General features: G+C 39.9%; 1 protein-coding gene across 2 annotated transcripts in view; it reads left to right on the top strand.

Moving 5' to 3' along the window:
• PHLPP2 (PH domain and leucine rich repeat protein phosphatase 2) overlaps nt 1–25,958 on the top strand; it is a 68,692-nt gene that overhangs the window by 15,913 nt on the left and 26,821 nt on the right. For both annotated transcript variants that reach the window (XM_037063692.1, XM_037063693.1), the window contains exons 3-6: nt 2,276–2,409; nt 14,673–14,863; nt 22,801–22,926; nt 24,405–24,559. In XM_037063692.1, the coding sequence (XP_036919587.1) occupies nt 2,276–2,409; nt 14,673–14,863; nt 22,801–22,926; nt 24,405–24,559 (606 nt within the window). The remainder of the gene's footprint in view (nt 1–2,275; nt 2,410–14,672; nt 14,864–22,800; nt 22,927–24,404; nt 24,560–25,958) is intronic.

The raw sequence follows: 25,958 nt of genomic DNA, 5'->3' as shown, positions 1-25,958 counted from the left end.
TTAAAATTCATCTTTCTTAGAAGAATTCTACCCTTGTATGGGGGAAATGCCTAACATTGTCATAGCTCTTTGTGAATTTTTATGTTATTTGCCTAGAGATTCATTGTAACTGATATCTTTATTCCGAAAAGATTATTTTTTGTTTCTGTTAAATTAAATATTTATTGGTCTTCATAGGGTTTTTGTTCTTTGGCCACTCCCCATGTAGTGGTTCTGAGTTTATAGAAGCTAAAACAAGCTACTGAGCTGAGCAGTCAGGAGGGGCCAGGTATTTGTTTTATTTTATTTATTTACTTTTTTGCTCCTCAGTGTGATTTCCATCCCTGAATTATCATTTTGGTGCAGGCACTGTGTTTACATTCAGCTTTGTAGCGTTCTGTTTCCTGCTATTTTTTACTTAAATCTTATGGGCAACAGTATTTTCTTGTTCTTTAACCACAAAGCAAATGTCCTTTGTGTATTTTTGCTATGATGGGATGTGTTTCATGTTGTTTCTAATTAATGTAATTCTGAAGTTTTCTAAACAAAATCCTTTTAAAACATAAAGACTAATGTTCTTCAAAATCTTTTGAAAGTACATAGACTTTCCTATGTTTGTTTTTTGTCTGTTCAGATGGGGAAATAGTCTATTCTAAGTAAAATTTGGTTCCAGTCCTAAAATTTTTAAAAAATAGTAATTGTCAATATACTATTTTTAATAAAATTGTCAACTATATCAAAGTACATACTATATAATATCTTGGAAGTAAACAAACTTAATAACAACTCCCTGAGTTAGGTGTTACTGTTATCCTCATTATACTGATGAGGGATTTAAGATAACAAGGTTGAACAGCTTGTTCAAGGGCATGCAGTTGGTGAGTGTGGCAGAAATGAGACAAACCAAGGCAGTCTGACTTCTGGATCCTGTAATCTTAGTCACTGTGTTTACAGCTGTTTGCTTTCTGATAAAAGAATTGTAAATGAGCTGTCTTGCTGTTATCGCTGAGATAGCCCTTTCTATCAGAATACACATTGATCATTTTGGTTTTGGTTTTTAAATACTTTAAAGTATTTTAAGTATGTGTGATTTTAAATATGCAGTATCACCAGAGGCCACAGGTGATTACTAGACATTCTGATTTTACTTGCTTTCAGTCAGGAATGTAGTATAAATGATTTCTGTGGAATTATTGGGCCATTTCATTTCCAATTTTTATGGAAGAATCATCTATGAAGTCAGTGGGACCTGGGACGTAGCAGGCAACCCAAAGCCTGCGTCTTGAATTGTGTGTGAAGCTTACATGAAATCAGATATGGCCGAGTATAACCTTTTCTATCTCATCATTTTGCTGCCTTTAAGTTTGGACCTCAGGTTTTGAAAGGACCCTGTAAGGGTTCCCTGAGAATCTTCGAAAAAGTCCGAACTTTTTTGTAATAATATTAAGGCATTGAAAAAAAATATTAAGGCATTGATTTTCTTTTTCACTCTCAGTGTCTCATACATGTACAGAGGGGTTTTCTAGAGGTTAAATAGCATGTTATCAGAACAGATTGCATTTAGAAGCAGATCTGAGAATCCAGCTGTTTTCCATTCAAGTAGCAAGTAACAAAAATATAAAACAGTGCTTACTATTCTCTTCACTCAAAGTTGTTTCGTTTTAGGAAATATTTTTATCAGAGAATATTATTTATGTTAACATCATTGGTTTATTATTGTTGCTTAAAAGTGAATAAACAAAAAAACAAAAACAAACAAAGAACCAAAAACAAACAAAAAATAAACAAGTATTTGGAAATTCTTTTTTCCCCCCAAATTTTTAAAGCTTAATTTTTTAAAAAACATTATTTATTTATTTTTTAGACAGAGGGGAAGGGAGGGAGAGGAATGTGGTTGCCTCTCATGCGCCCCCTACCAGGGACCCTAGCCTGTAATCCAGGCATGTGCCCTAGACTGGGAATCGAACCAGTGACCTTTTAGTTCACAGGCCCACACTCAATCCACTAAGTCACACCAGTCAGGGTGGAAATTCTTAATTTTAGTTTCTAATTCAGTAGATATTGATAGATATGTCCCATGTAAACAAATGCTCTTTGGGGTCCTCAAAGACTATACTGGGGTCCTGGGACAAAAAACTTCGAGTACCACTTACTTAGATTAGTTGTATCATATAATATTAAAGAAAATCTTGATATAGAAGTAAACATCTAAAGCATATTAAGAAATTTAGAAAACTGAATGAGGCATTTTTATTAATTGCTACTAAATATTTTTTCTTTTGAATGGTGTGAGCAGGAGACTGGAACCTACTGAACGACCCCTCCAGATTGTGTACGATTACTTGTCCAGGCTGGGGTATGACGACCCTGTGCGCATCCAGCAGGAAGCAACAAATCCCGACCTCGGCTGCATGCTTCGATTTTACGGTGGTAAGAACAGATCGGTGGCTTTGTGAATACGTTACCTGCTTTTCAGTTGATCATTTATGCCTCTGTCTTTAGCTTCTAGAAGCATTTAATTAAAATCTGTTTTTAAGCCAATGAACTGTGAAATAATAAAGACAAGGGGTAGTGGTTGATGGAAGACAAAAACATCTTCTGTGTTTTTACGCTTGTTGTCTTAATGTTTTGCTGACTTACTAGAATTATTATTTTTTACCTTTGCCAGAATCTTGATCAAATCATGCTTTAACATCAGTTAAGTTTTCAAATTCCTTATAAAAGCCCATGAACTTCTAGATAGTTTAAGAATGTTGAGAAGTAAGTGGTCATTATTATGTATGACTTAACATTTGATGGATTCACCTGTCAGATGTGTATATTGTATTAAGTGGGCCTTGAATTTAGGATTTTTTACTTTCTCTTGGTGCATTTCTCCCCTTTCAACCTTTTTTACCTGATCATTTCAATAATAAAGTTAGATTTATTAAAATGAAATATTTTCAGAATGTTACTTTTCAGATATACGTAGTCCACTAATACCACTACTGAGAACCATTTATTGACTGTTACTGTGTGCTTTCATGCTTCAGAATTACCTAATGTAGACACTAAGTTCACCTATGTGATAGGAACCATTAGGTTGTTGTACACATGAGAAAACTGAGGCAGAAGTGAAAAAGCTTGTTCAAAGTCATATAATTAGTGATGGAACCACTTCACACCTGATATTTTTGAATTAATATGCCCCAGTTATCAAACAGTTGAACTAATAACTAAATTACTCAGTCATATGTATGTAGGCATAACCATTGACTAAGATTCTCTGCTCCCATTTCTCCAATTATTGTTCTGTTCTTTGAATAATTTCTTTTTGCGTGTGTGTGCAAGAGAGAGAAACATAGATTTGTTTTAGTTCACAGGCCCACACTCACAGGCCCACTTTAACCAGTGGTTCTATTTATGCATTTATTGGTTGATTCTTGTATGTGCCCTGACCAGGGATTGAACCTGCTGCCTTGGCTTATCAGGACAGTGCTCTAACCAACTGAACTACTTGACCAGGGCTCTGTATACTGCTTCTTCTTCTTCTTCTTCTTTTTTTTTTTTTTTTATCGATTATGCTATTACAGTTGTCCCAATTTTTCCCTCTTGTCCTCCTGTACCAGCAACCCCACTCCCTCTGGCAATCACCCCTCTTTTGTTCATGTCCATGGGTCATGCATGCAAGTTCTGTGGCGATTCCATTTCCTATACTTGTTCTTAACATCCCTCTGTTTATTCTGTAACTACTAATTTGTATTAATCCCTTCACTTTTCCCCCATTCCCTCAGACACCCTTCCTAACTGGCCACCATCCCAATGTTCTCCATATCTATGATTCTGTTTCTGTTCTGCATGTTTGCTCATTTTGTTTTTTACATTCAGTTGTTGGTAGTTATGTATTTATTGCCATTTTAATGTTCTGGTTTTGATCTTCTTCTTTTTCTTAAATAAGTCCCTTTAACATTTATAAAATAATAGTTTGGTGATGGTTAACTCCTTTAGCTATACCTTGTCTGGGAAGCACTTTATCTGTCCTTTCATTCTAAATGATAGTTTTACTCGATAGAGTAATGTAGGTTGTAGGTCCTTGCTTTTCTTCACTTTGAATACGTCTTGCCAGTTCTTTCTAGCTTGTAAAGTTTCTTTTAAAAAATCAGCTAACAGTCTTATGAGAACTCCTTTGTAGGGAATTAACTGCTTTTAAGATTCTCCCTTTATCTTAAACCTTTAGCATTTTAATTATGATGTGTCTCCCGTGTGCTCCTCTTTGGGTCCATCTTGTTTGGGACTTTGTACCCCTGGACTTGTATGTCTTATTTCCTTCACCAAATTAGGGAAGTTTTCTTTTATTATTGAAGTACCCACAGAGTTCCTTGAGCGTCCTAATAACCAGTGGTTTGAACTCTACATCTGATAGTGCTTATCTCCATTTTGTTTAGTTCCTTTTCTGGAGTTTTGATCTGTTTTTTCATTTTGGCCATATTTCTTTGTCTCCTCATTTTGGCAGCCTCCCTGTGTTTGTTTCTGTGTATTAGGTAGCAGAGCTTCTTTGACTCTGTGTCTTAGTATTGTGGCCTAATGTAGTAGGTGTCCTGTAGGGTCCAGTGGCACAGCCTCCCCTATCTCCCAAGCCGTGTACTTGAGTTGCACCCCCTGTGTGGGCTGAGTACTTCCTCCTCTTACAGATGAGTCTTAAATGCCGTCAGCAGGTCAGTGGGAGGGATTTACCCAGTCCAGGCAGCTGGAGGACTGGCTGTGACCCTTGTCTGGCAACCACTTCCCTCCATGGCTTGTGGAGGTCATTGGGTGGTGCTCCAGTGTGGTCTGTAACTGTCCACTGGGCGTGCATGCTCTGGGTTTTCCTGGGTGGTACAGGCCAAGGTCAGCCTCTGCCTGTGTTCTGTCTGGGGTCCTTTGGCATAAGCTACACAGCAATCTGCCATGGCTGCTGCTAGTGCTGATCTGGGAGCCTGCTCAGTGAGAGTTAAGGGTGGGGCTCAGCTGGTGCTTGTTTGAGAGGATTTAGGAAGGACTGAGGCCTGCATATAGCCCAGCCCTCCGTATGGAAAAGCCACTGTTACCCCCTGGGGTGGGCTCATAAGTTGGATTCAGAGGGCCCTTAGGTAATCATCAGCGCAGGATTTACTGAGTGAGCCAGGGTGATGGGGACCCAGATATGGTGCTGCAGCACTGGGGCCGTGTGTTGGCGAGGGCTCAGGAAAGGTGTGATGACCGCTGTGTGCACTTCTGCCTGCGAGGAAGCTGTCCCCCAGCTCTCACCCTGATATCTGCCACTGTGGTTCCTCCCTGTGTGCCACTGGTGCCCTTCAAGGTGCTGCCCAGTGCTGGAGCCCAAGGGAATGAGTCTGAGTAAGACCATGTGTGTCTTTGTATACTTGATACAACTCCTATGAGATGTCACAAACCAGTTTTATTAAATGCACTTCACAAAAGATTTTATTATTCTTATCGATAATATAACATGTTGTTTCTTAGAAGTTGGTTTTGTTTTCTTTCCATTAATTTTTCTCCTTTTGTAGTTCATGGAAGGAGAATAGCTAGATTGAAGTTAAATCTGAGGAAAATCTTTTAAGACTAATTTGAGGCACACAGCCCATCTACTACTAAAACTTGTTTTTAAAAAAATATATTTTATTGATTATGCCATTACAGTTGTCCCATTTCCCCCCTTCATTCCCCTCCCCCCTGCACACTCCCCCCGCACATCACCTCCTTTAGTTCACGTCCATGTGTCACAGGTTCTTTAGATTCTATATTTCCCACACTACTCTTGCCCTCCCCCCTGTCTGTTTTCTACCTACTATCTATGCTACTTATTTTCTGTACCTTCTCCCCCTTCCCTCCTCCCACTCCCCTGTTGCTAACCCTCCATGTGATCTCCATTTCTGTGGTTCCACTCCTGATCTAGCTGTCCTCTTAGTTTGCTTTTGTTTTAGGTGTGGTTGTTAATAACTGTGAGTTTGCTGTCATTTCACTGTTCATATTTTTTATCTTCTTTTTCTTAGATAAGTCCCTTTAACATTTTATGTAATAAGGGGTTGTTGATGATGAAGTCCTTGAACTTTATCTGGGAAGCACTTTATCTGCCCTTCGATTCTAAATGAAAGCTTTGCTGGATATAGTAATCTTGGATGTAGGTCCTTGCCTTTCATGACTTCAGATACTTCTTTCCAGTCCCTTCTTGCCTGAAAAGTTTCTTTTGAGGAATCAGCTGACAGTCTTATGGGTGCTCCTTTGTAGGTAACTCTGCTTTTCTCCTGCAGCTTTTAAGGTTATCTTTATCCTTTACCCTTTTAAGTCTTGGTGTGCTCCTCTTTGGGTCCACCTTGTTTGGGCCTCCCTCTGCTTCCTGGACTACTTGTATGTGTATTTTCTTCACCAAATGAGGGGAGGTTTCTTTCATTATTTTTTCAAATAAATTTTCAATTTCTTGCTCTTCCTCTTCTCCTTCTGGCATCCCTATGATTCAGATGTCGGCACGTTTGGAGGTGTCCCAGAGTTTTCTTATTCTATCCTGGTTTTTGTGAATTGTTTTTTCCTCTCTCTGTTCTCTGGTTGAATGTTTATTTCTTCCTTATGTTCCAAATCACTGATTTGAATCCTGGCTTCCTTCCCTTTGTGGTTGGTTCCTTGTAGATTTTTCTTTATTTCACTTAGTGTGACCTTCATTTCTCCCTTTATGTTGTTGTCATACTCAATGAGTCCTTTGAGCATCCTGATCACCAGTGTTTTGAACTCTGTATCCAGTAGGTTTGCTGTCTCTGTTTTGTTTAGTTCTTTTTCCTGGGGTTTGGCTCTGTTGTTTCATTTGGGCCATATTTCTTTGTCACCTCAATTTGGCAGCCTCCCTTTCTTTATTTCTATGTATGAGATAGATTTGCTTTGACTCTCTGTAAAAGGCATATATACATTATGTGGGGTGGAGCCTTAGGTAATTGCCAGGGTGGGACAACTCACTTTACCACTTTGTGGCTCTGTGTGAGGGGGTGTGGTGGAGGGGGTGCTCAGAGGGAGGGACTTTATTGCTGCCTGGCTTCTGGGGTTTTGCCTGGCACTTGCCTCATTCCCAGTTACTTCACCCACTCCTTGTATGCAACTGGCACCTGTTCAGCTGTTGCCCTGGTGCCAAGTGCCAGATTGGTGGGTTTGTGTACATTTTAAAACCATGTAGGCCCTTTAAGTGGAGCTGCCTAAAATTCTGGTAGTTTCCTTCATGCTCCAACCCCCACTGGTTTTTATAGCTAGAAGTTATGGGGCTTTATATTCCCAGCACTGGATCTCTGGGCTGTGCCGTCTGGTCTGGGCCTGGGATCACCTGCTTCCAGGATATCCCTCCCAATTTTTATCCATCACAAGTGAATGTGGGACCCCCCCATGCCAGTTCCGCTACCTCCTCTCTGCGCCACACCGCGCATCTTCGTACTGCTCCACTGTGTCTCCGCCCCTCCTACCCTTCTGGGTGAATGTGGCTCCTTTAAATCCTTGGTTGTTGGACTTCCATACAGTTTGATTTTCTGACAGTTCTTCGTATTATTTGTTTTGAGATTTAGTTGTAATTCCTTTCTGTGGTTGTACAGGAGGCAGGGTGTGTCTGCCTGTGCCTCCATCTTGACTGGAAGGCTATTATTATCCATTACAGCCGTTCCTTTTGATGGCTGTAATGTTTGTCTGATCTTCGCTACTGGGAGCTCTTTTCACTTGGTTTCTGTGTCCCTCCAATAGGACTCCAGGAGTCTTTGACAGCATTCTGGGTTTTCCATCAAGTTCTTGCACAACAAAATGTACTAAGCTGTTCTTTTTATTGTCTGACTCAGAGTAGGAATAGAACATTTTTTAAGGACTCGTGGTTCATTTTAATGAAAAATGATATTTAGATATATTTTGTTATGGGCAGTGGAGGTACTCATTGCTGTAGGGTTACCCTTGATTCCCTTTTTAGAAATGTTTTTTTAAATTATAAAAGCTATTCATTTTCTTTTTTTAATTTAAATTACTTTATTGTTGTCCAGTTACAGTCATCCGTATTTTCTCCCCACCCCCTCGAAACCCACCTCCCTCCCTCGCTTCCACCCTCCCCCTTGGTTTTGTCCATGTGTCCTTTATAGTAGTTCCTGAAAACCCTTCTTCCCACTGTCCCCTCCCCTCTCCCTTCTGGCTATTGTTAGATTGTTCTTAATTTCAGTGACTCTGGTTATATTTTGTTTGCATTTTTGTTTTTTTGATTATGTTCCAGTTAAAGGTGAGATCATATGGTATTTGTCCCTCACCACCTAGCTTATATCACTTGCTATTCATTTTCTTTAAAGAACAATTTAAAGTATAGATATATAAGGATAATAAAATTATTCCTAATTTTTCACTTAGAATTTTGGCTTTTGAACCTGGAAAACCAGTTGCTAATTAGAACTATTAGACATTTCAAATTATTATGAGAACTTCTTCATCTTTTGTTTTTTAATCGCTTTCAGAGGATCAGAGACTTGAGGCATTCTGGATGTTTACAAACCTTCCAAGATTAATAAAACAGCATGTTTATCTGAGGGATCACTTTGTAAATGATATAAATGTCTAAACATTATGCTGTATACCTGGAAGCTAATATAAAGTAATGTTGAACGTGAACTATAATTGAAAATAAAGTATTAAAGACCTTATTTCTAAAATATTTAAACTGAATTTAATGAATTCAGATATATTGAATTCAATTAAAAATTACAGAATTGAATGTTCCCTTCTGAGAGTGGTGCTGTAGATAGACTTAGGATAGACACAGTAATAAAACATACAAAGAAATAGAGCCAAGAAAAAAAGAGACTCAAAGAATTATACATCAGTTGATTTAACATCTGTGTCATGTAAACTTTAAAAGAGACAGGTAAGCAATTTGGAAGCATGATAATCTATAACAAAGTTCCACTTTTATATAATTTAGTAGAACTTTGTAGTAAATGATGCTGTTAACCAGATTGGAGAATATAAAAGCAATGTCAGGTTTGGGGAAAGTAATGAGATTAAAAAACAGCTTTATTGAGATATAACTCACATATCATAGAATTCACCCCTTAAAAGTACACAATTCAGTGCTTTTTAGTATATTCAGAGAGTTGTAAAACCATCACCACTATTTAATTTTAGAATGTTTTCATCACTGTAAAAATGAGACCTTCTGCCCACTAGCAGTCCTCCCCCCCGACTCTCACAGCCCCTGGGAACCACAAATCTGCTTTGTATTTTATAGCTTTGCTTACTGTGGCTGGCTTTGTTTACTTAGCATAACGTTTTCTAGGTTCATCCATGTTGTAACATGTACCAGTACTTCGTGTCTTTTTTTTGATCATATAATATTCCATCATATGAATATACCACATTTTCTTTATGTATTCATGAGTTGATGGGCATTTGGGTTGTTCCTAGTTTGGGGCTGTTCTGAATGTTACTGTGAAGATTTGTGTACAAGTTTTGGTGTGGACATAAATGTTCAGTTCTCTTGTAGGAGGGGAATTGCTGGGTCATATGCTGACTCTGTGTTTAACCTTTTGAGGAAATGCCAGATTGTTTTCCAAAGTGGCTACACAGTTTTATAATCCCACAACAATGTATGAGGAGGGTTCCAGGTTCCTTACATTTCCACTAGCACTTGTTAGTGTTTGCCTTTTTTTGATTATAGTCATCCTAGTGGGTATGAACTCAGTGTGGTTTTGTTTGCATTTATGCAATAACTAATGAAGTTGAGCATCTTTTCATGTGCTCGTCAGCCTTTTGTATATCTTCTCTGGAGAAATGTCTGTTACTATCCTTTGCCTATGTTTTAGTTATCTTTTTATTGCTGAATTGTAACACTTCTTTATTTATCTAGATTCAAGTATCTTACATATATACATGATTTGCCAATATTCTCTCCTATTTTATGAGTCATATTTTCACTTTCTTGACATCTGTTAAAGTACAACAGGTTGTTGTACTTTGGTATTGTTTATTTTTGGTCAAGAGTGGGAGAGAGGACTTCCACCAAGATGGAGGCATAGGTGGAAACACTGTGCCTTCTCCCACAACCAAGTTTGAATACAACAAAGGTTTGGAGAACTAGGACACACCCAAAGACCAGAAAACGGAATTATATGGAAGTCCGACAACTACAAACCGTTCAACGGGGACAGTAAGAGAGGCGGAGCCAGCAGCGGAGCTGGGTCGGGCAGGACAGATCCCCAGACCTAGGCGCGCAGGCAGCCCGGAACCAGTCGGGGTGTGGGGCAGACTGACCGCGGTCGCACATTCGCGCACAGTGAGACGGACCACACAGGCCCCAGGGGGCGAACCCAGTGGTGGAGGGCTGACGGCGGTGGCACACTCACATGCAGTGGAACGAAACGCGTGGGCCTGGTGACGGTGGTGGCTGCGGCGCCGGTGGGGGCCGTGGCGGCAGGTGGCAGAGGGAAGCCATTGTCCCTCTTTGACCCCGCCCCCACGTACAACATCACACCCCAGCGACTTAGTTGCCCTGTTCTAGTGAACACTTTAGGGCTCTGATCCTGCTACGGAACAGGCACGAACAGCCCAAAAGATGGCGCAAGAAGAACTCAAAGTCCCAGAGCCAGTAACTCTAAGCGACCAACAGATTGCCAGCCTCTCAGAAGCCCAATTTAAAACACTATTTATCAGGATGCTCACAGAATTGGTAGAGTACAGTCACAAATTAGAGGAACTTAGTCACAAATTAGAGGAACATATGAAGGCTAAACTAATTGAAATGAAGGGAGATGTCCAGGAAACCAATAGCGATGGAAAGGAAAATGGGACTCAAATCAAGGGAATGGACCAGAAGGAAGAACGAAACATCCAACCAGAAAATAGTAAAGAAACAAGAATTCAAAAAAATGAGGAGAGGCTTAGGAACCTCCAGGACATCTTTAAACGTTCCAACATCCGGATTATAGGGGTACCAGAAGGGGGAAAGAAACAGCCACGAGTGGAAAACGTATTTGAACAAATAATAAAGGAGAACTTCCCCAGTCTGGCAAAGGAAATAGACTTCCAGGAAATCCAGGAAGCTCAGAGAGTCCCAAAGAAGTTGGACCCAAGAAGGAACACACCAAGGCACATCATAATTACATTAGCCAAGACTAAAATGAAGGAGAGAATCCTAGAAGCAGCAAGGGATAAGGGGACAGTCACCTACAAAGGAGTACCCATCAGACTGTCAGCGGATTTCTCAAAAGAGACCTTACAGGCAAGAAGGGGCTGGAAAGAAGTATTCCAAGTCATGAAATCCAAAGACCTACAGCCAAGATTGCTTTATCCAGCAAAACTTTCATTTAGAATGGAAGGACAGATAAAGTGCTTCTCAGATAAGGTCAAGTTCAAGGAGTTCATCATCACCAAGCCCTTATTATATGAAATGCTAAAGGGACTTATATAAGAAAAAGAAGATGAAAAATATGAACAGTGAAAGGACAGCAAACACACAGTTATTAACAACCACACCTAAAACAAAAGCAAACCAAGAGGACAGCTAGATCAGGAGTGGAACCATAGAAATGAAGAACACATGGAGGGTTAGCAACAGGGGGGTGGGAGGAGGAGAAGGGGGGAGAAGGCACAGAAAATAGCATAGATGGTAGGTAGAAAATAGGGGGGAGGGCGAGAATAGTGGGGGAAATATAGAATCTAAAGAACTTGAGACACGTGGTTATAAACTAAGGGGGGAAGAATGGTGGGGGAGGGAGTGTGTGGGTGGAGGGGAGTGAAGGCAATGTGTTCTTCATTTATATGGTTCCACACCTAAAACAAAAGCAAACCAAGAGGACATCTAGATCAGGAGTGGAACCATAGAAATGAAGAACACATGGAGGGTTAGCAACAGGGGAGTGGGAGGAGGAGAAGTGGGGAGAAGGCACAGAAAATAGCATAGATGGTAGGTAGAAAATAGGGGGGAGGGCGAGAATAGTGGGGGAAATATAGAATCTAAAGAACTTGAGACACGTGGTTATAAACTAAGGGGGGAAGAATGGTGGGGGAGGGAGTGTGTGGGTGGAGGGGAGTGAAGGGGGGGAATAGAACAACTGTAATGGTATAATCAATAAAATATATTAAAAAAACATAAACAAAACTGAAAAAAAAAGAGTGGAAGAGAAACTTTAATGTGTGGTTGCCTCTCAGGTGTCCCCTACTGGGGACCTGGCCTGCAACCCAGGCATGTGCCCTGACTGGGACTTGAACCAGCAACCCCCTGCTTCACAGGCCCACGCTCAATCCACTGAGCCACAACATCCAGGGCTCATTTTATTTTTTAATGCTATCATAAATACAGTAGATTTCTTTTTATTAGGTTTCTGTATATAAGATCATATAGTAATATTTTATTTACTTATTTTTAGAGAGAGGGGAAAGGAGGGAGAAAGAGAGGGGGAGAAACATTGATGTGTGCGAGAAACATCAATTGGTTGCCTCTCACATGCCCCCAACCAGGGACCTGGCCTGCAGCCCAGGCATGTGCCCTGACTAGGAATCAAATCGGCAACCTTCTGGTCCACAGGCCAGCACTCAGTCCATTGAGCCACACCAGCCAGGGCTGCAGTAGCTTTCTTAGTTTCACTTTTGAATTGTTTAAAAGTGAATGCACTTTTGAATTTCTAGTGTATAGAAATACCATTTTAAAAAACTTCTTACCTGAGAATATGCTTACTGATTTTAGAGAGAAGAAGGGCGTGGGGAGAGGGAAACAGAAATATTGATAGAGAGAGAAACATTGCTCCCATATGCATCCTGACTGGGGATCAAACCTGCAACCTAGGTTTGTGCCCTGACTGGGAATTGAACCTGCAACATTTGTTGCATGGGATGACACTTCCACCAACTGAGCCATCTGGCCAGGGCCGAAATACCATTGATTTTAACCAAAACCCTGTATCTTGCAGCCTTGCCGAACTCATTTATTAGTTATAATAGTTATTTTGTGGCTTAAGATTTTCTGTATATAAGAGTATATCATTTGTGAATAGAGATAGTTTTTTTTCCAGTTTGATACTAGTTTTGAATTTTTAAATTAGAAGTGAATGGGGATGTTTATTTGACATGTCTAGTGGGCAAATGGATGTATGAGATTTGAACTAAGGAAAGACTGGGGCAGGAGGTAGAAATTTGAGGGTCATTATCATCGTGAGTTGTGCACTTTAGGTGGTGGAAGCCAGATTGAAGAACATTGAGGAAATAGGAGGTGAGGTGATAGAGCTAATGTAGAAGCACAAGTGATAAGAGCCTCAAAAGGGTATATACTAAAAGAGTTTCTCAGATTGTGGTTTGTGGGCCGTCTGCATTTAAATGACCCAGGGTAACTGTTAAAATTAAGTTTTCCTATGTTCCCTCCCAGACCCTTTGGATTGGACTCTCTGTTGGTGGGTTTTGGCATTCTGCATTTTAAACTAAGTCAGATCATTTTTGGACTCATAAAAATTGGAGAATCACCGAACTAGGAAATTCTACAATTGAACCTGAGCAGGAATAAGAGAAAACCTGAGTGCTTTTGTAGCTTCCACAGAAACCACAAGAAGGGCGGGGTTGGAAGAGGGAGGAGAGAGGAGAACCGGGCTCCGAGCAAGGCGGACTTTAGAGTGGAGATGGAAGGGAGGGTAAATGGCTCTCCCACGTATCGAGGGTTAATATGACGAAGTGTAAAAGGTTGACGTAATCTAGCAAGTTTCCTTACACTGTGTATCTCATGTTAACATAAAGTTTAAAAACTTTGAAGTAATCTAGCCAAGTTCCTTGTATTATACATGGAAACACATAGTTAAGGCAAAGGGATTCCCAAAGTTCAATTATGTATTAACTGTGTAATAATATCAAGTACAGCCCAGTTTTCTCAGCTCCCAGTTTATTGCTATTTGCACAATCGTGTGTTATTGCTGCTCCTGTTCATTTCTGTGTAGAGTGCTTATCTGGTTTTAGAAGTGGAACATCTGTTCTGTCATAAGGTGCCATTTTGCTTGCTCTGTCTCAGTCACATCAAGGAGACATTCTTACATGCACATTTGACTTCCGCCACCATGGTTGGGACAGTGACAGAAGTATCAGCCATAGGCTTTTCCTCAAGGCCAGAAAGATGGGATTAGGTATAGAACCAGAGTACTCCCCTAGTTACTTACGCCTTTCTTCTAGAATAGACTAATCAAACAATAGAGGCTGTCATTTATTCCATACTACTTTTACACCTAAACCTATGCTTAGTACTCTGTATTCATTATCTTAATTTTTATAAGAACCCCCTGAAGGTAAGTACTGCTATTAATATCCAGACTGTATAAACGAGGGAAGTCAAGGGTGGAGAGATTAAGTAGTTCAAGGAAACGAAGCAAGTGGCAGAACCAAGAGTCAAACTCCGTGATCCTAACCACTCTCCCATACTGCTTCTCTTCCTGTACATGGAGATACTGTTGTTGGTAGAAGAACTAATTAATAGTAGCATCCAGAATAAAACCTGGCTCTCTAAACCAAAATTCACCATACTCCCATTATATAACTCCAGTGATGGATAATGTTTTAGGACTAAGATCTTTGTAATACTTATATGTCTCGGTTGCTTACATCTATAAACAAGGTCACTGAATGTTGACATATAAGACTTTCTTTTTCCCTTTCAGTGTTCTTATCCTACTTGAATCATGGCTTCTGAAGTACTGTTTTCTTTTCAGAAAAACCATGCCAGATGGATCATCTGGATCGAATCCTCCTCACTGGCATCTATAATGTACGCAAAGGGAAGACCCAGCTGCATAAGTGGGCTGAACGCCTGGTTGTTCTCTGTGGCACCTGCCTCATCGTTTCCTCGGTGAAGGATTGTCAAACTGGGAAGATGCACATTTTGCCTCTGGTTGGGGGAAAGGTAAGACTCAAAGAGAGGAATTATTCTTTGTTTGATCATCTTAATTTTTTAAAAATCACATATGCTTTTTATAGCTTTTCCACATCTTTCAGAAGACACATAACAATTGTTAATGATTATATCACAACATTTGTCTTTTAGAGTTCTTAGGTTTAAATGAAAGAAGTTGACTGAGGCTAAGTGAAGCATAAGACAGGTTTATTTGCATCACAGACTTTAAGGGAGGTCTGTATCCATGCTCCGAGTTCCACAGGATCCCTTCTTTTGAAGGTTACCCCTGTCTGCACTGGTAGGCGCTGGCAGCAGCAAGAGCAAACAGAGGACGCTCACACCAGAAGCTGCGGTTGGAAACTAGGAGTAGCTGCCATTGTCCACCACCAGTACAGATTCTTTCCAGTGTCTCCTTTCCCCCCGTTAAACTAAGATTCAGACCTGGGGTGGCCATAAGCCCCCATCCAGCAGCCATGGAGGCAAGTCATTTCTTGCATCTGTGCAAGAAATGGAAATCATAGGAAATCTGAATTTAAGAGAACCTCCAGACAAAATGACAGAATTCATGCTTTGAAACATCCAATCTGATCCAGATACATAGCAACGTAGATAACGTACTTGTAAAAAACATAAATTTATAAATGTAGCTGGGCTTAGAAATACACAACAGAGGGATAAGTGGTGAGAAGATCTGAGTCTGACAGGGCCTGGCTCTGGGTCTGGGAGGTCGCGGCCACCCAGCAGTTCAGCTACTGTGAGGTTCGGACCTAATAGTGCTCTGCTCGCAGCGAGGGACCTGGCACCGTTTTATTGTTTAAAGCCAGGAAGTAAGTTGTCCTCTTTGCTCCTGAAATACAGCGGGAAAATAAACAACACCAACAACCAAAAAGCAAAACCAAAAACTGCTGTTAAGCACTCACTAGAACCAAGGCTTGTTTCTCGCTGTGGTCCCAGAGAAGTAAGAGGCCCCTGTCATGATCAGGGCCTTGGAATCAGGAAATGAACAAACCCCAACTGGCTTTGGGGATGAATGTGTGTAATTCCAGTCGACAATGGGGCAAGAACCCACCACCGCCAAAAGGTGACCTGATTCTGAGGCTAAAGAACTGAATGAAGAGAGTTAGTAAAATTTCTCCAAAGGGAGAAAGTGAGTGAGGGCAGAGGGCAAAGTTGGGAGTTGGTGGAAAGGAAGGAAGAGATAGCAAGAAAGAGAATAAAAAAAAAATGAACCTTCCATTTAAGTAATTCTTGTCCAGTCTCTCTCTTCCCTCACTAATACCAGAGAATTTCTTTTTGGGGTGGCAATATGACCAAGAGCAAAAACTACATCTGTCCAGCCTTACTTGCAGCCAGTGGTGTCTGGTACATACAAACAAAAGTCTCCAGGTGGAACTTTTGGGGAAGCCCTTTAAAATGGGCAGACAGGGATGGCTTTGCCAACACAGCCCCTCCGAGTTGGAGGTGGACCAGTCCTGCATGCCAAATGTTGTAGGTTTGATCCCTGGTTGGGGTGCGTATGGAAGGTGACTGATCAGCGTTTCTCTCTTGCATTGATCTCTCTCTCTCTCTTTCTCTCCTCCTCCTTCCTTGCTCTCTAAAAATCAATAAAAAACATATCCTTTGGTAAGAATTAAAATATATGCAGGGTCCGGCACAAATAACGCTTCTTTTTTATTACAGAATCTTTTATTACAAAATCGTAGGCATGTAATTCTGTAACATAATAATATCACATTCAAGCATGCCATATGACATATTAAGTGAAATGTTCAAATTAAAACTATATATTATCACACCCATATTATTACTGTACCAACCACACTCGAGCACGCCTTACTTCAGCTGGACCCTGTATATGGGCCCTTAAAGGAGGTGCTGGTACACATTAACAGGAGTTCCAGAGAAGAGGGTAGAGGAGAATGGAAAAGTAGTATCTGAAGAAATAATGGGTGAAATTTTTCTAGAAGTAAAGAGAAACTGGAGCATTCAGATTGAAAGTATACTGGGTACTAAGGAAGATAAATAAAAATAAATCTACATTTAGACATGTTGCAGAACTCAAAGGACAAAGCAAATAATAAAATCTTCTAGAGAATAAAAGATTACCTACCAAAACTGACAGGCTGACAACAGTCTTCATCAACAACATGTACTAGAAGACTAAAAATTGTCGAAAGAAAATAAATGTCAACCTATGTTTTATAGCCAGTGTCAGCCTCTGTTTTCCCGCAGAGGTGCAAGACACACAGCAACCACTACATTGATATGGCAGTGAGTTTAATACTGATTGTACGAAGTTTTAAAACCTTATATTTTAATTATGAATGTCAACTATTAGAGCTCAAACTCCCCTAAACAACATTCAGGGTGTGGTGGTGTGTTCTGTAATTAAAAGTGCAACGCAATCTTGGAATAAGAAGATGGAGCCATGAAGTAACTTTAATTTTCACTAGAATAATTGTCAAGTATAAACTTAAAAAATTTAAGGCTAACCACTAAAAGTGGAGGCGGGGGGGAGAGAACATAAAATATCTGTAATGGTAAAAGAAGGAAGGGAAAGAGTTGGAAAAAAATAATTAGCATGGTAAGTAATCATAAATTACAGTAATAGAAATAAATCCAAATGTATCAGTCATCACAGTAATTGTGTCAGATTATTTAAATTTTACTACTTGCTGTTTAAAAGAGAGAGCTAAAACTTAGAAGGTTGAAAATAAAATAATGTAAAAATTACAGTAGTCAAACAGCAACCAAAATAAAATTGCTATGGCTATATTAACATAATGCAAAACATTTACATGAAAGTTTATGTGCAACAAAGGACTCATATCCAGACTATGTAAAAAACTTTCACAACACAGTGGTAGGCAAATAGCCTAGTGAAAAACAGCTAAAGATTTGAACAGACCTTTTACCAAGGAAGATATACAGATGACAAATGTATGAAAAGATTCTCAATATCATCAGTCATTAGGGAAATTCAAATTAAAATCACAGACACTATATACCACTAGAATCACTAAAATTGAAAGACTGATGAGTACCAAGTTTAGCAAAGATGCGGAGCACCTGGAGCACTGGTTGGAATGCATTCACTTTGGAATTTTTTTTTCTTTTGTTTCTTATAAAGTTAAACATAGGCTTATCAGATGATCCAGTGATTCTGCTAGGTATTGGGAAATGAATATATATCTTTTAAAAAAAGATTTTTATTTATTTATCTTTAGAGGGGAAGGGAAGGAGAGAGGGAGAGAAATATCAATGTATGGTTGCCTCTCGTGTGTCCCCTGCTGGGAACTGGCGTGCAACCCAGGCATGTGCCCGGACTAGGAATCGAACTGCGATCCCTTGGACTGCAAGCCCGAGCTCAATCCATTGAGCTATGCCAGCCAGGCTGAATATATATCTTTATAAAGAGTTTGAGTAATTGCCCAAAACTAGAAGCAACCCCAAATGTTCACTGACTGATGATAAACAGATTGGCCTAGCCATACAGTGGAATACTACTGGGCAATGAAAAGGAATGGACTGTTGATTCATATAATAACAAGGACGAAGTTCAAAGGATTAATCTAAGTGAAAGAGGCCAGGCACAAAAGTCCTTTTATTGTATGGTTCCATTTATATGAAATTCTAAAAAAGACAAGAAGACTATACTGATAGGAAACAGATCACTGATTATCAGGTTATGGAGAGAAGGGGATTGACTGCAAAATGGCACAAGGAAAGTTTGGGTGGTTGATGGGGTTACACAACTATGTTCAGTTTATACAAATTTATCTAAGTGTTCACATAGAATCTGAATTTTTTTTTTAACTCCACAAATTTTATGTAAATTGTGCTTCAGTAAAACTTAACCTCCCAAAAAGGACTAATACAAAAGCATTAGTTGGGATAAAGAGGCTCACTACAAATTAATGAAAGCAGCATTTCACCATGAATATTTAATAATTTTGAAGTTGTACATATTTCACAATATAGTCTCAGCATATATAATGCAATAATTAATGTAATTAATTACCCAGAGAGGTTGACAAATTAACTTCTAATGGGAGATTTACAAACCATTCTCAAAATGACAAATTGATGACAAATTAATGACAACCTCAGTATGAGGTTGACAAATTAACTTCTAATGGGAGATTTACAAACCATTCTCAGTATGAATTATATGACTATAATTTTCTGTGTCAACATCCCATGATATTTTAAAGGGAAGTTTATTCTAAAACAATCAATATTCTTCATTTTATAATTAGATGCTTTATTTTGACAGACTCATTCAGTTACAGTGTTCTGGTGCTAAGAAAGTGTTTATGTTGTGATCATCACAATTGAAAGTTAAGAATATTTAATTTTATTGGATTTTTAAAATTGATTTGAGAAAGGGAGAGAGAGAGAGAGACACATCAGTTTGTCATTCCACTTATGTACGCGTTCACTGGTTGATTCTTGTATGTGCCCTGACTGCGATTGAACTCCACAGCCTTGGCATATTGGGACGGTATTTTTCCTGCCAGGCCTTGGATCTTTAAGATGATTCTTTTTTGTTTAAAAGTATTTTATATTTCTGCCACTTGACTCACTCTTTACTCAGCACCAGAAGCCTAGTGATTTGTGAGTATAGCTTGGAAATTTCCAGCTGACTCACCGAGATTCAGTAGCTGTGATGTACCAAATCAAGATGTCAGACAAAGATGTAAGTGGTTCCTTAACTATAAAGATTTCCTCCTCATCAAAGCCATATAGGTTGGATTGTTGCATTTGGAGAATTCCTTTGAAGAAAGCTGTTGTGCTTTCTTCAAAGCCACCGTCCTAAATGGGGATTGGGAGGTTTCTTCCTTTTTCCTCAGGCCTGTTGAAAGAGGTTTCAACGGGACTCTAAAGAGAGCTTGGTACAGGTCCCCTTGCAGTGAGGGAGACATAATAGACTGGTGTCCTGCCTTCTGGCCAGCAAGCCTTGAGGACAAGAAATAGACTGCATGGCTGCTTGGGTGACAGAGCAAAGGGCCTAGCACATCCATTGAGATCATTGCGCATTTCTTGGGTGTGTTAGCTTGTGGCCCAGATAGGTTGAGAGAGATCAGTCGCCAATGGCTGAGGGTGTAGATTCTCCAAGAACGTGTCCAGTAGGGCCACCTGAAGGGGCAAACAGGCTTCCTTGAGGACAAGCTATGAATGGACCACCAGATTCTTCAGGGTCTGAGGAAAGAGTGGTCAGTTGCTTGAATAGCATTCATTAGCCAGGTCAGGAGATCTGTAAGTGAGAAGCCGTCATTGGTAGCATTGGGTTGGGGGTAATCCAAAGAACCCTCAGAAGGATCCATTGAAATCTGCTTTTAACTTCCTTTAAAATTTTAAAACTTGATGGGTTTGGAGAGTGTGCAGTCAGGTTATGACTGTTAGTCTAGTAACAACCTTTGGGCTTAAATCCCTGTCCTTCCCGCTCCACTTCAACCCTGGAGAAAGTCAGAAATGGCATCTCGCCAGCACCTAGTAAGGGAGGGAGGTGAGTCCAAAAAGCAGGCCAGGGCACCCTTGCAGGCAGGTGGCTACCTCCAGGCTCCCTGAATGTTAGGGGAAAGGGTTGGAGCAGTCTAATCTTTGGAGTGGAAACTTTGCCTCTTGTCACGTGGGCCTGTTCTGGAGATTCGAGTTCTGAAACACAGCACACATTCTTTTATCATGGGGTCTTGTACTTGCTGTTGCCATTTCTCCCTCAGGAGGTTTCCTTGCTTTGCTCCTTGACCCCCTTAGGGTCTTTGTTAATGTGTGGTCTCCTCACTGAGTCCTTCCCTGACTTCTGTATTCATCATTCAGACCACCCACTCTGTTCCCCTTTAAGCCCTTATTCTGCTTTGTTTTTGCTTTGTATTACTCATTATATAAAGGTCTGTCTGGAAAAAGTCCAGCCATGGTTAACATAACAAAAATGGTTTCTGCGTCATTGATGTAACCTGGCAGCCGAGGAGGGTGGACTGGAATGTGCATGTGTGGACGATGATGACTTCACTGTACTAGTCAGTGGGGGCATTAGGCACTGTTGAGTGAACATGTGTACTGTGTGGCCATCACGTTCCAAAGGACTGAGCAAGTAGAGAAACAAATCTGCATCAAATTTTGCATTAAGCTTGAATATTTGGATGATTCAGAAGGATGCAGCTATGGGCAACTGGTGATTGGCAGCTTCATCACAACAGCGCGCAACAATGTGCACACTCATGCATCAGTCTCATGCGGAGTTTTTTGGCAAAACATAGAATCGCCCAAGTAATTCAGCACCTCTCCAGCCCAGATTTGGTGACTTCTGGCTTTTCCAAAAACTAAAATCACCTTTGAAAGGCAAGATTTTAGACTGTTAATGAGATTCAGGAAAATATGACAGGGCAGCTGATGGTGATTGGAGAACTGTGTGAGGTCCCAAGGTGCCTGCTTCGAAGGGGACTGAGGCATCATTGTCCTTTGTACAGTGTTTCTGTATCATGTGTCTTTCCATAGCACGTGGCCGGATACTTTCCGGACAGACCTTGTATTTTATGTCTTGCTGCGTCATGTCATGGTTTCGGTGTTAGAGTGTTTTTCCCTCTCAAACATCAACTCCATCAAGGGCAAGGGCTTCATTGTTCTTTCCCCTGTTATGTCTCCAGTGCCCAGAACAGTAGAATGTACTCATTCAACAAATATTTAATTATCAAATTGAGACTCTTTTGTGACTTAAAGAATGATAGTAGCCCTGGCTGATGTGGCTCAGTGGATTGGGCACCAGCCTGCGAACCAAAAGGTCACTGATTCGAATCCCAGTGAGAGCACGTGCCTGGGTTGAGGGCCAGGCCCCCAGTAGGGAGTACGCAGCAGCCAACCACACACTGGTGTTTCTCTCTCTCTCTCTCTTCCACTCTCTAAAAATAAATAAATAACATCTTTTAAAAAGATGAATAAATGTATTTACTCATGATTATCACTTGAGTAATCTTAAAACATACTTGTTGAATAATTATTCTTTTTCTTTTTCTAAACAGTTTTATTGATATATAATTAAGATACCATGCAATTCACCCATTTGAAGTGTGTAATTTAATAGTTTTTAATATATTTACAGAGTTGTGCAACCATAACCTCAGTCAATTTTAGAATGTTTTCATGACCTTGAAAAGAAACTTCATACTCCTTAGCCATCATTAGCCTGTTCTTTCCCCAGCCCTAGTCATCTGTTAATCTGCTTTGTGTCTCTACAGATTGCTGACTCTGGACATTTCATATAAATGGAATCATACAATATATGGTTCTTTGTGACTATTTTCTTTTACTTAGCATAATGTTTTCAATGTTAATACATATTGTGTGTATCAATATTTTATCTCTGTTTATGGCTGAATAATATTTCACTTCGTGGATATACCAGGCACACTGTTATACTTTTACCTATTGATGGACATTTGGGTAGTTTCCACTTTTATGAATGATGCTGTTAAAATTTATGTATAAGTTTTGTATGGATGCCTGTTCTCAGTTCTCTTGGGTCTGTACTTAGGAGTGGAATTGCTCGATTACATGCTTACTCTATGTCTAATCTTTTGAGGAACTTTTGGACTGTTTCCCAAAGTGGCTGCAACATTTTACATTCTCACCAGCAGTGTACGAGGGTTCCAGTTTCTCCACTTCCTTGCTGTACTTGTTATCCAACACTTACTATCTGAGTTTCTTATTTTAGCCATCCTAGTGGATGTGACGTAGTGTCTCCTGGTTCGGGTTTTTATTCCTCTGGTGACCGATGGCACTGAACATCATCTCATGTGTTGGTTGGCCACTTCTCTTTCTTTTGGAGGATGTCTATTCAGATCCTTTGCTTGTTTTTAAAAATTGAGTTATTGCTTTGTTATTGTCTTTTGCTTTTGACTAGGTTTTTATTTTTATTGGTTCTCATTTTCTTTCCTACCCTTCTTCAGGTAGAAGAGGTGAAGCGACGGCAATACTCCCTCGCGTTCAGCTCGGCTGGAGCCCAGGCTCAGACCTACCATGTCAGCTTTGAGACTTTGGCTGAGTACCAGAGATGGCAACGGCAGGCATCCAAGGTGATGAGCTGTCAGATGTCATGATGTGGAGATAAGAATGTAGGAGTCCAACAGAAATGTATTTTGAAACTAAACTTATTCCCAAGAGAACAAATTACAATTATTACACATTTTATTCTTTCTAAGGTCTTTTTCTAAGTATACAATGAATGAAATTGAGGAATTCCACCAGGTTCTTAACTTATTTATATTTGTAGAGGACAAAATGCTTTCAGAAGTGTTTTCAGGTTCATTTACCTACATCCCATTTCTGTGTGGAGGGTAGGTCCTTGAAGGAGTGGGATTAAAATGACTTGCCCTCAGCCACAGTAGCTGGTGGCAGATGGAAGCATCCCCTAACTGGTAGCCTAGTTTTCTTGGTCTGGGTGTATTTGGCACCACTTTGATGGTCCACTTAAGATTTGTACTTGTCGATGGGACACGACCTAGGATCCTTTCACAGACCATTCTTCTGTGTGCTCAGGACAATCGGCTTTTCAGTGTAATTACTGCTTTCTTAGCCTGTCATGATGAAGTGCTTTAAAACTGTATTGCAACTTTCAGACCTGTTTGTTTTCCTGGTTATCTCTGCAGAACTTGAACACGTTTTTGTTCGTGGAGCTAAGTAGTTTCTTAAAGGGCCGTTTTAGTGTTACGACCTTTCGTCACAACATAAATGGCTTTTCCAGTGATGTTTTGTTTTTCAAAACTTGTTTTTCAGAACTCATGTTTTATTAGCATATCATTATAGAAATAATAAACTTTGTTTTGGTTTTATTGAATTTTCTGTACTTATGTAATAATATCTGCTCATGATAAAACTATCATGGTTTCAATTTTCAGTAGCTATTCCATTCTTCTACCCTGAGAATTAAAAATTTTTGAGCATCTTTTGCATGCTAAGCAGTGTGCTGTGTTCTTGGTTATTTAATTTTATCCTCACAGCAGATGAAGAAACCATACGAGTAAGCAGTGCACAGCCCATGTGGCTACAAAAAGCCCTATCTTTCAATATCACACTGCCTCCCAAAGTTTTTTAATATTTTATTTATTTATCTTTAGAGAGGAAGGGAAGGAGAGAAGGAGAGAAACATCAATGTATGGAACTGGCCTGCAACCCAGGCATGTGCCCCGACTGGGAATCGAACCACAATCGTGTGGTTTGCTGGCCCACCCTCAATCCACTGAGCCACATCAGCCAGGGCCCAAAATTTTGTAGTTATCTTGAGTCACCTTAATGTTACTTCTTGCATGGAATGTTACTTTTCCATCTTTACGATTTATATGTTTTTTATCTTTTGCTTATAGACACTTCACAGCATATCTTTGGGCTTTCCTACCAGCTTATGGATTTTATAAATGAATAATGGGATCTCGTTACCATTTTTTCATTCCCATCCTTTTAGTCCGTGCTTTTTTGTGTGAATGTCATCCCGTACTGTGTTGGGTGAGAGCATACAGTACAAGCTCAGACAGCTCTTTCCTTTGACCTCACTCAGGTGGTGTCCCAGCGAATCAGTACTGTCGATCTCTCGTGTTACAGCCTTGAGGAGGTTCCTGAGCATCTCTTCTACAGTCAAGATATCACCTACCTCAACTTGCGACACAACTTCATGCAACTAGAGAGACCGGGGGGACTTGACACTCTGTACAAGTACGTGGAGAATAGGTGCTCAGGCTAATTTGTGAAAATGAATCATAATCGGTATCTTCGTGGTTTAGACCCCAGGCGAGCGTGCTTACCTTCATATATATTTGAAAATTTCCTTCCATTTTGAAAAGGAAGTAAAATTTTTTATTTATACAGTTTTCCAATTTTCCGTCCCCTCTCTATCAAACAGAAAATAGATGCAAAAGTTTTGTTGTGGAGGCAACGCTGAGCTGCTGTTGATCTGGATTATCTTTTTATGGGAGTTACTGACAGTCGCCAAGGCAAATTGAGAGTCCGCTTATGGGAGTTTTTGGATCAGAAGTATCAAACATAATCGACTTACAGGGAATAGGCCTAATTTTAAGAAATTCACTCCTAGCTTAGGGCTTTTATCTTACCTGTGTGTATGTGCTCCTGCAAACTCTCTAGCCTTTTATTGGCCATGAAACTTCTCTTTTAATAAAGGAACCATTTCGTCCCTAAGGGACCATAGTATGACCCATATGTTTTCAATCTCCTTCGTTAGAATACCGGTATGTTTCCCATTACCACTCTCCACTCATGTCCCTTCCCTCTTCCCTTTAAAAACGGATGGCAGTGAATAAATATATGGTGTAAGTAACTGTCTGGGATTCTTGTGGGGAGGGGAGAAATTGGAAATAAGAGCAATCAAATTAACATGGTGATTAAAAAGATAATACACACTGAAATGACATTTTACACACTTCCTTAATAACTGATATTTCTAGAATAAATTTCAGAAAGTTCTATTATTTTCATCTCATGTTTTACAAAGTTTTTTAAGTGTAGGCCTATATTTAGTAGTGGGATAATTGCTTTAATAATATTGATATGTAAAAAGTAAAAACAGGCTATAGTTGTAAGGAAGTAGGTTTCTAGCATTTCCTTCGAAGTTGCTATGAAAACAGGGTTAATCTAGTTTGAGGGCTGAGTTAAGAATTCAAAAGTTAAGGCATCAAGGCCACGGTCAGTATTCAGTGTCAGTACAATTAGAAATCAAGAATTGAAAATTTGGGAGAGGAGCATTAGAGTGAGGTACCGAGGACCTGAATCTAGAAGCAGATGGTGCAGAGCTTCATTGTGGAGAACACCACCTCAGCCTTATCATCTGGCTTTAGTAAGGACGTAATAATCAAATATAATACTCCCACGTAGAATTACCAGAGGGACTCCTATGGATCCATTTGAGGTTGATACTATCTCTAGCTAAGACTGCGTAAGATACTTTTACTTGTCTGAACAAAACAGAAACACTAGTAATTTCTATTTCGTATTGTATATCAGATCACATTACAGTAAAACTGCATATTACGTACATATCTCAAGCTTGAGTAAGTGGCTCATTCATTTCAAGTGACATTTGAGCCAACATAATTTCAGT

The sequence above is a fragment of the Sturnira hondurensis genome, unplaced genomic scaffold, assembly GCF_014824575.4.
Source record: "Sturnira hondurensis isolate 20B ecotype Veracruz unplaced genomic scaffold, ASM1482457v3 Scaffold0014745, whole genome shotgun sequence".
Taxonomy (NCBI): Eukaryota; Metazoa; Chordata; class Mammalia; order Chiroptera; family Phyllostomidae; genus Sturnira; species Sturnira hondurensis.
Note: the sequence above shows the minus strand (reverse complement) of the source record. Positions and strands in the feature narration are given on the sequence as shown.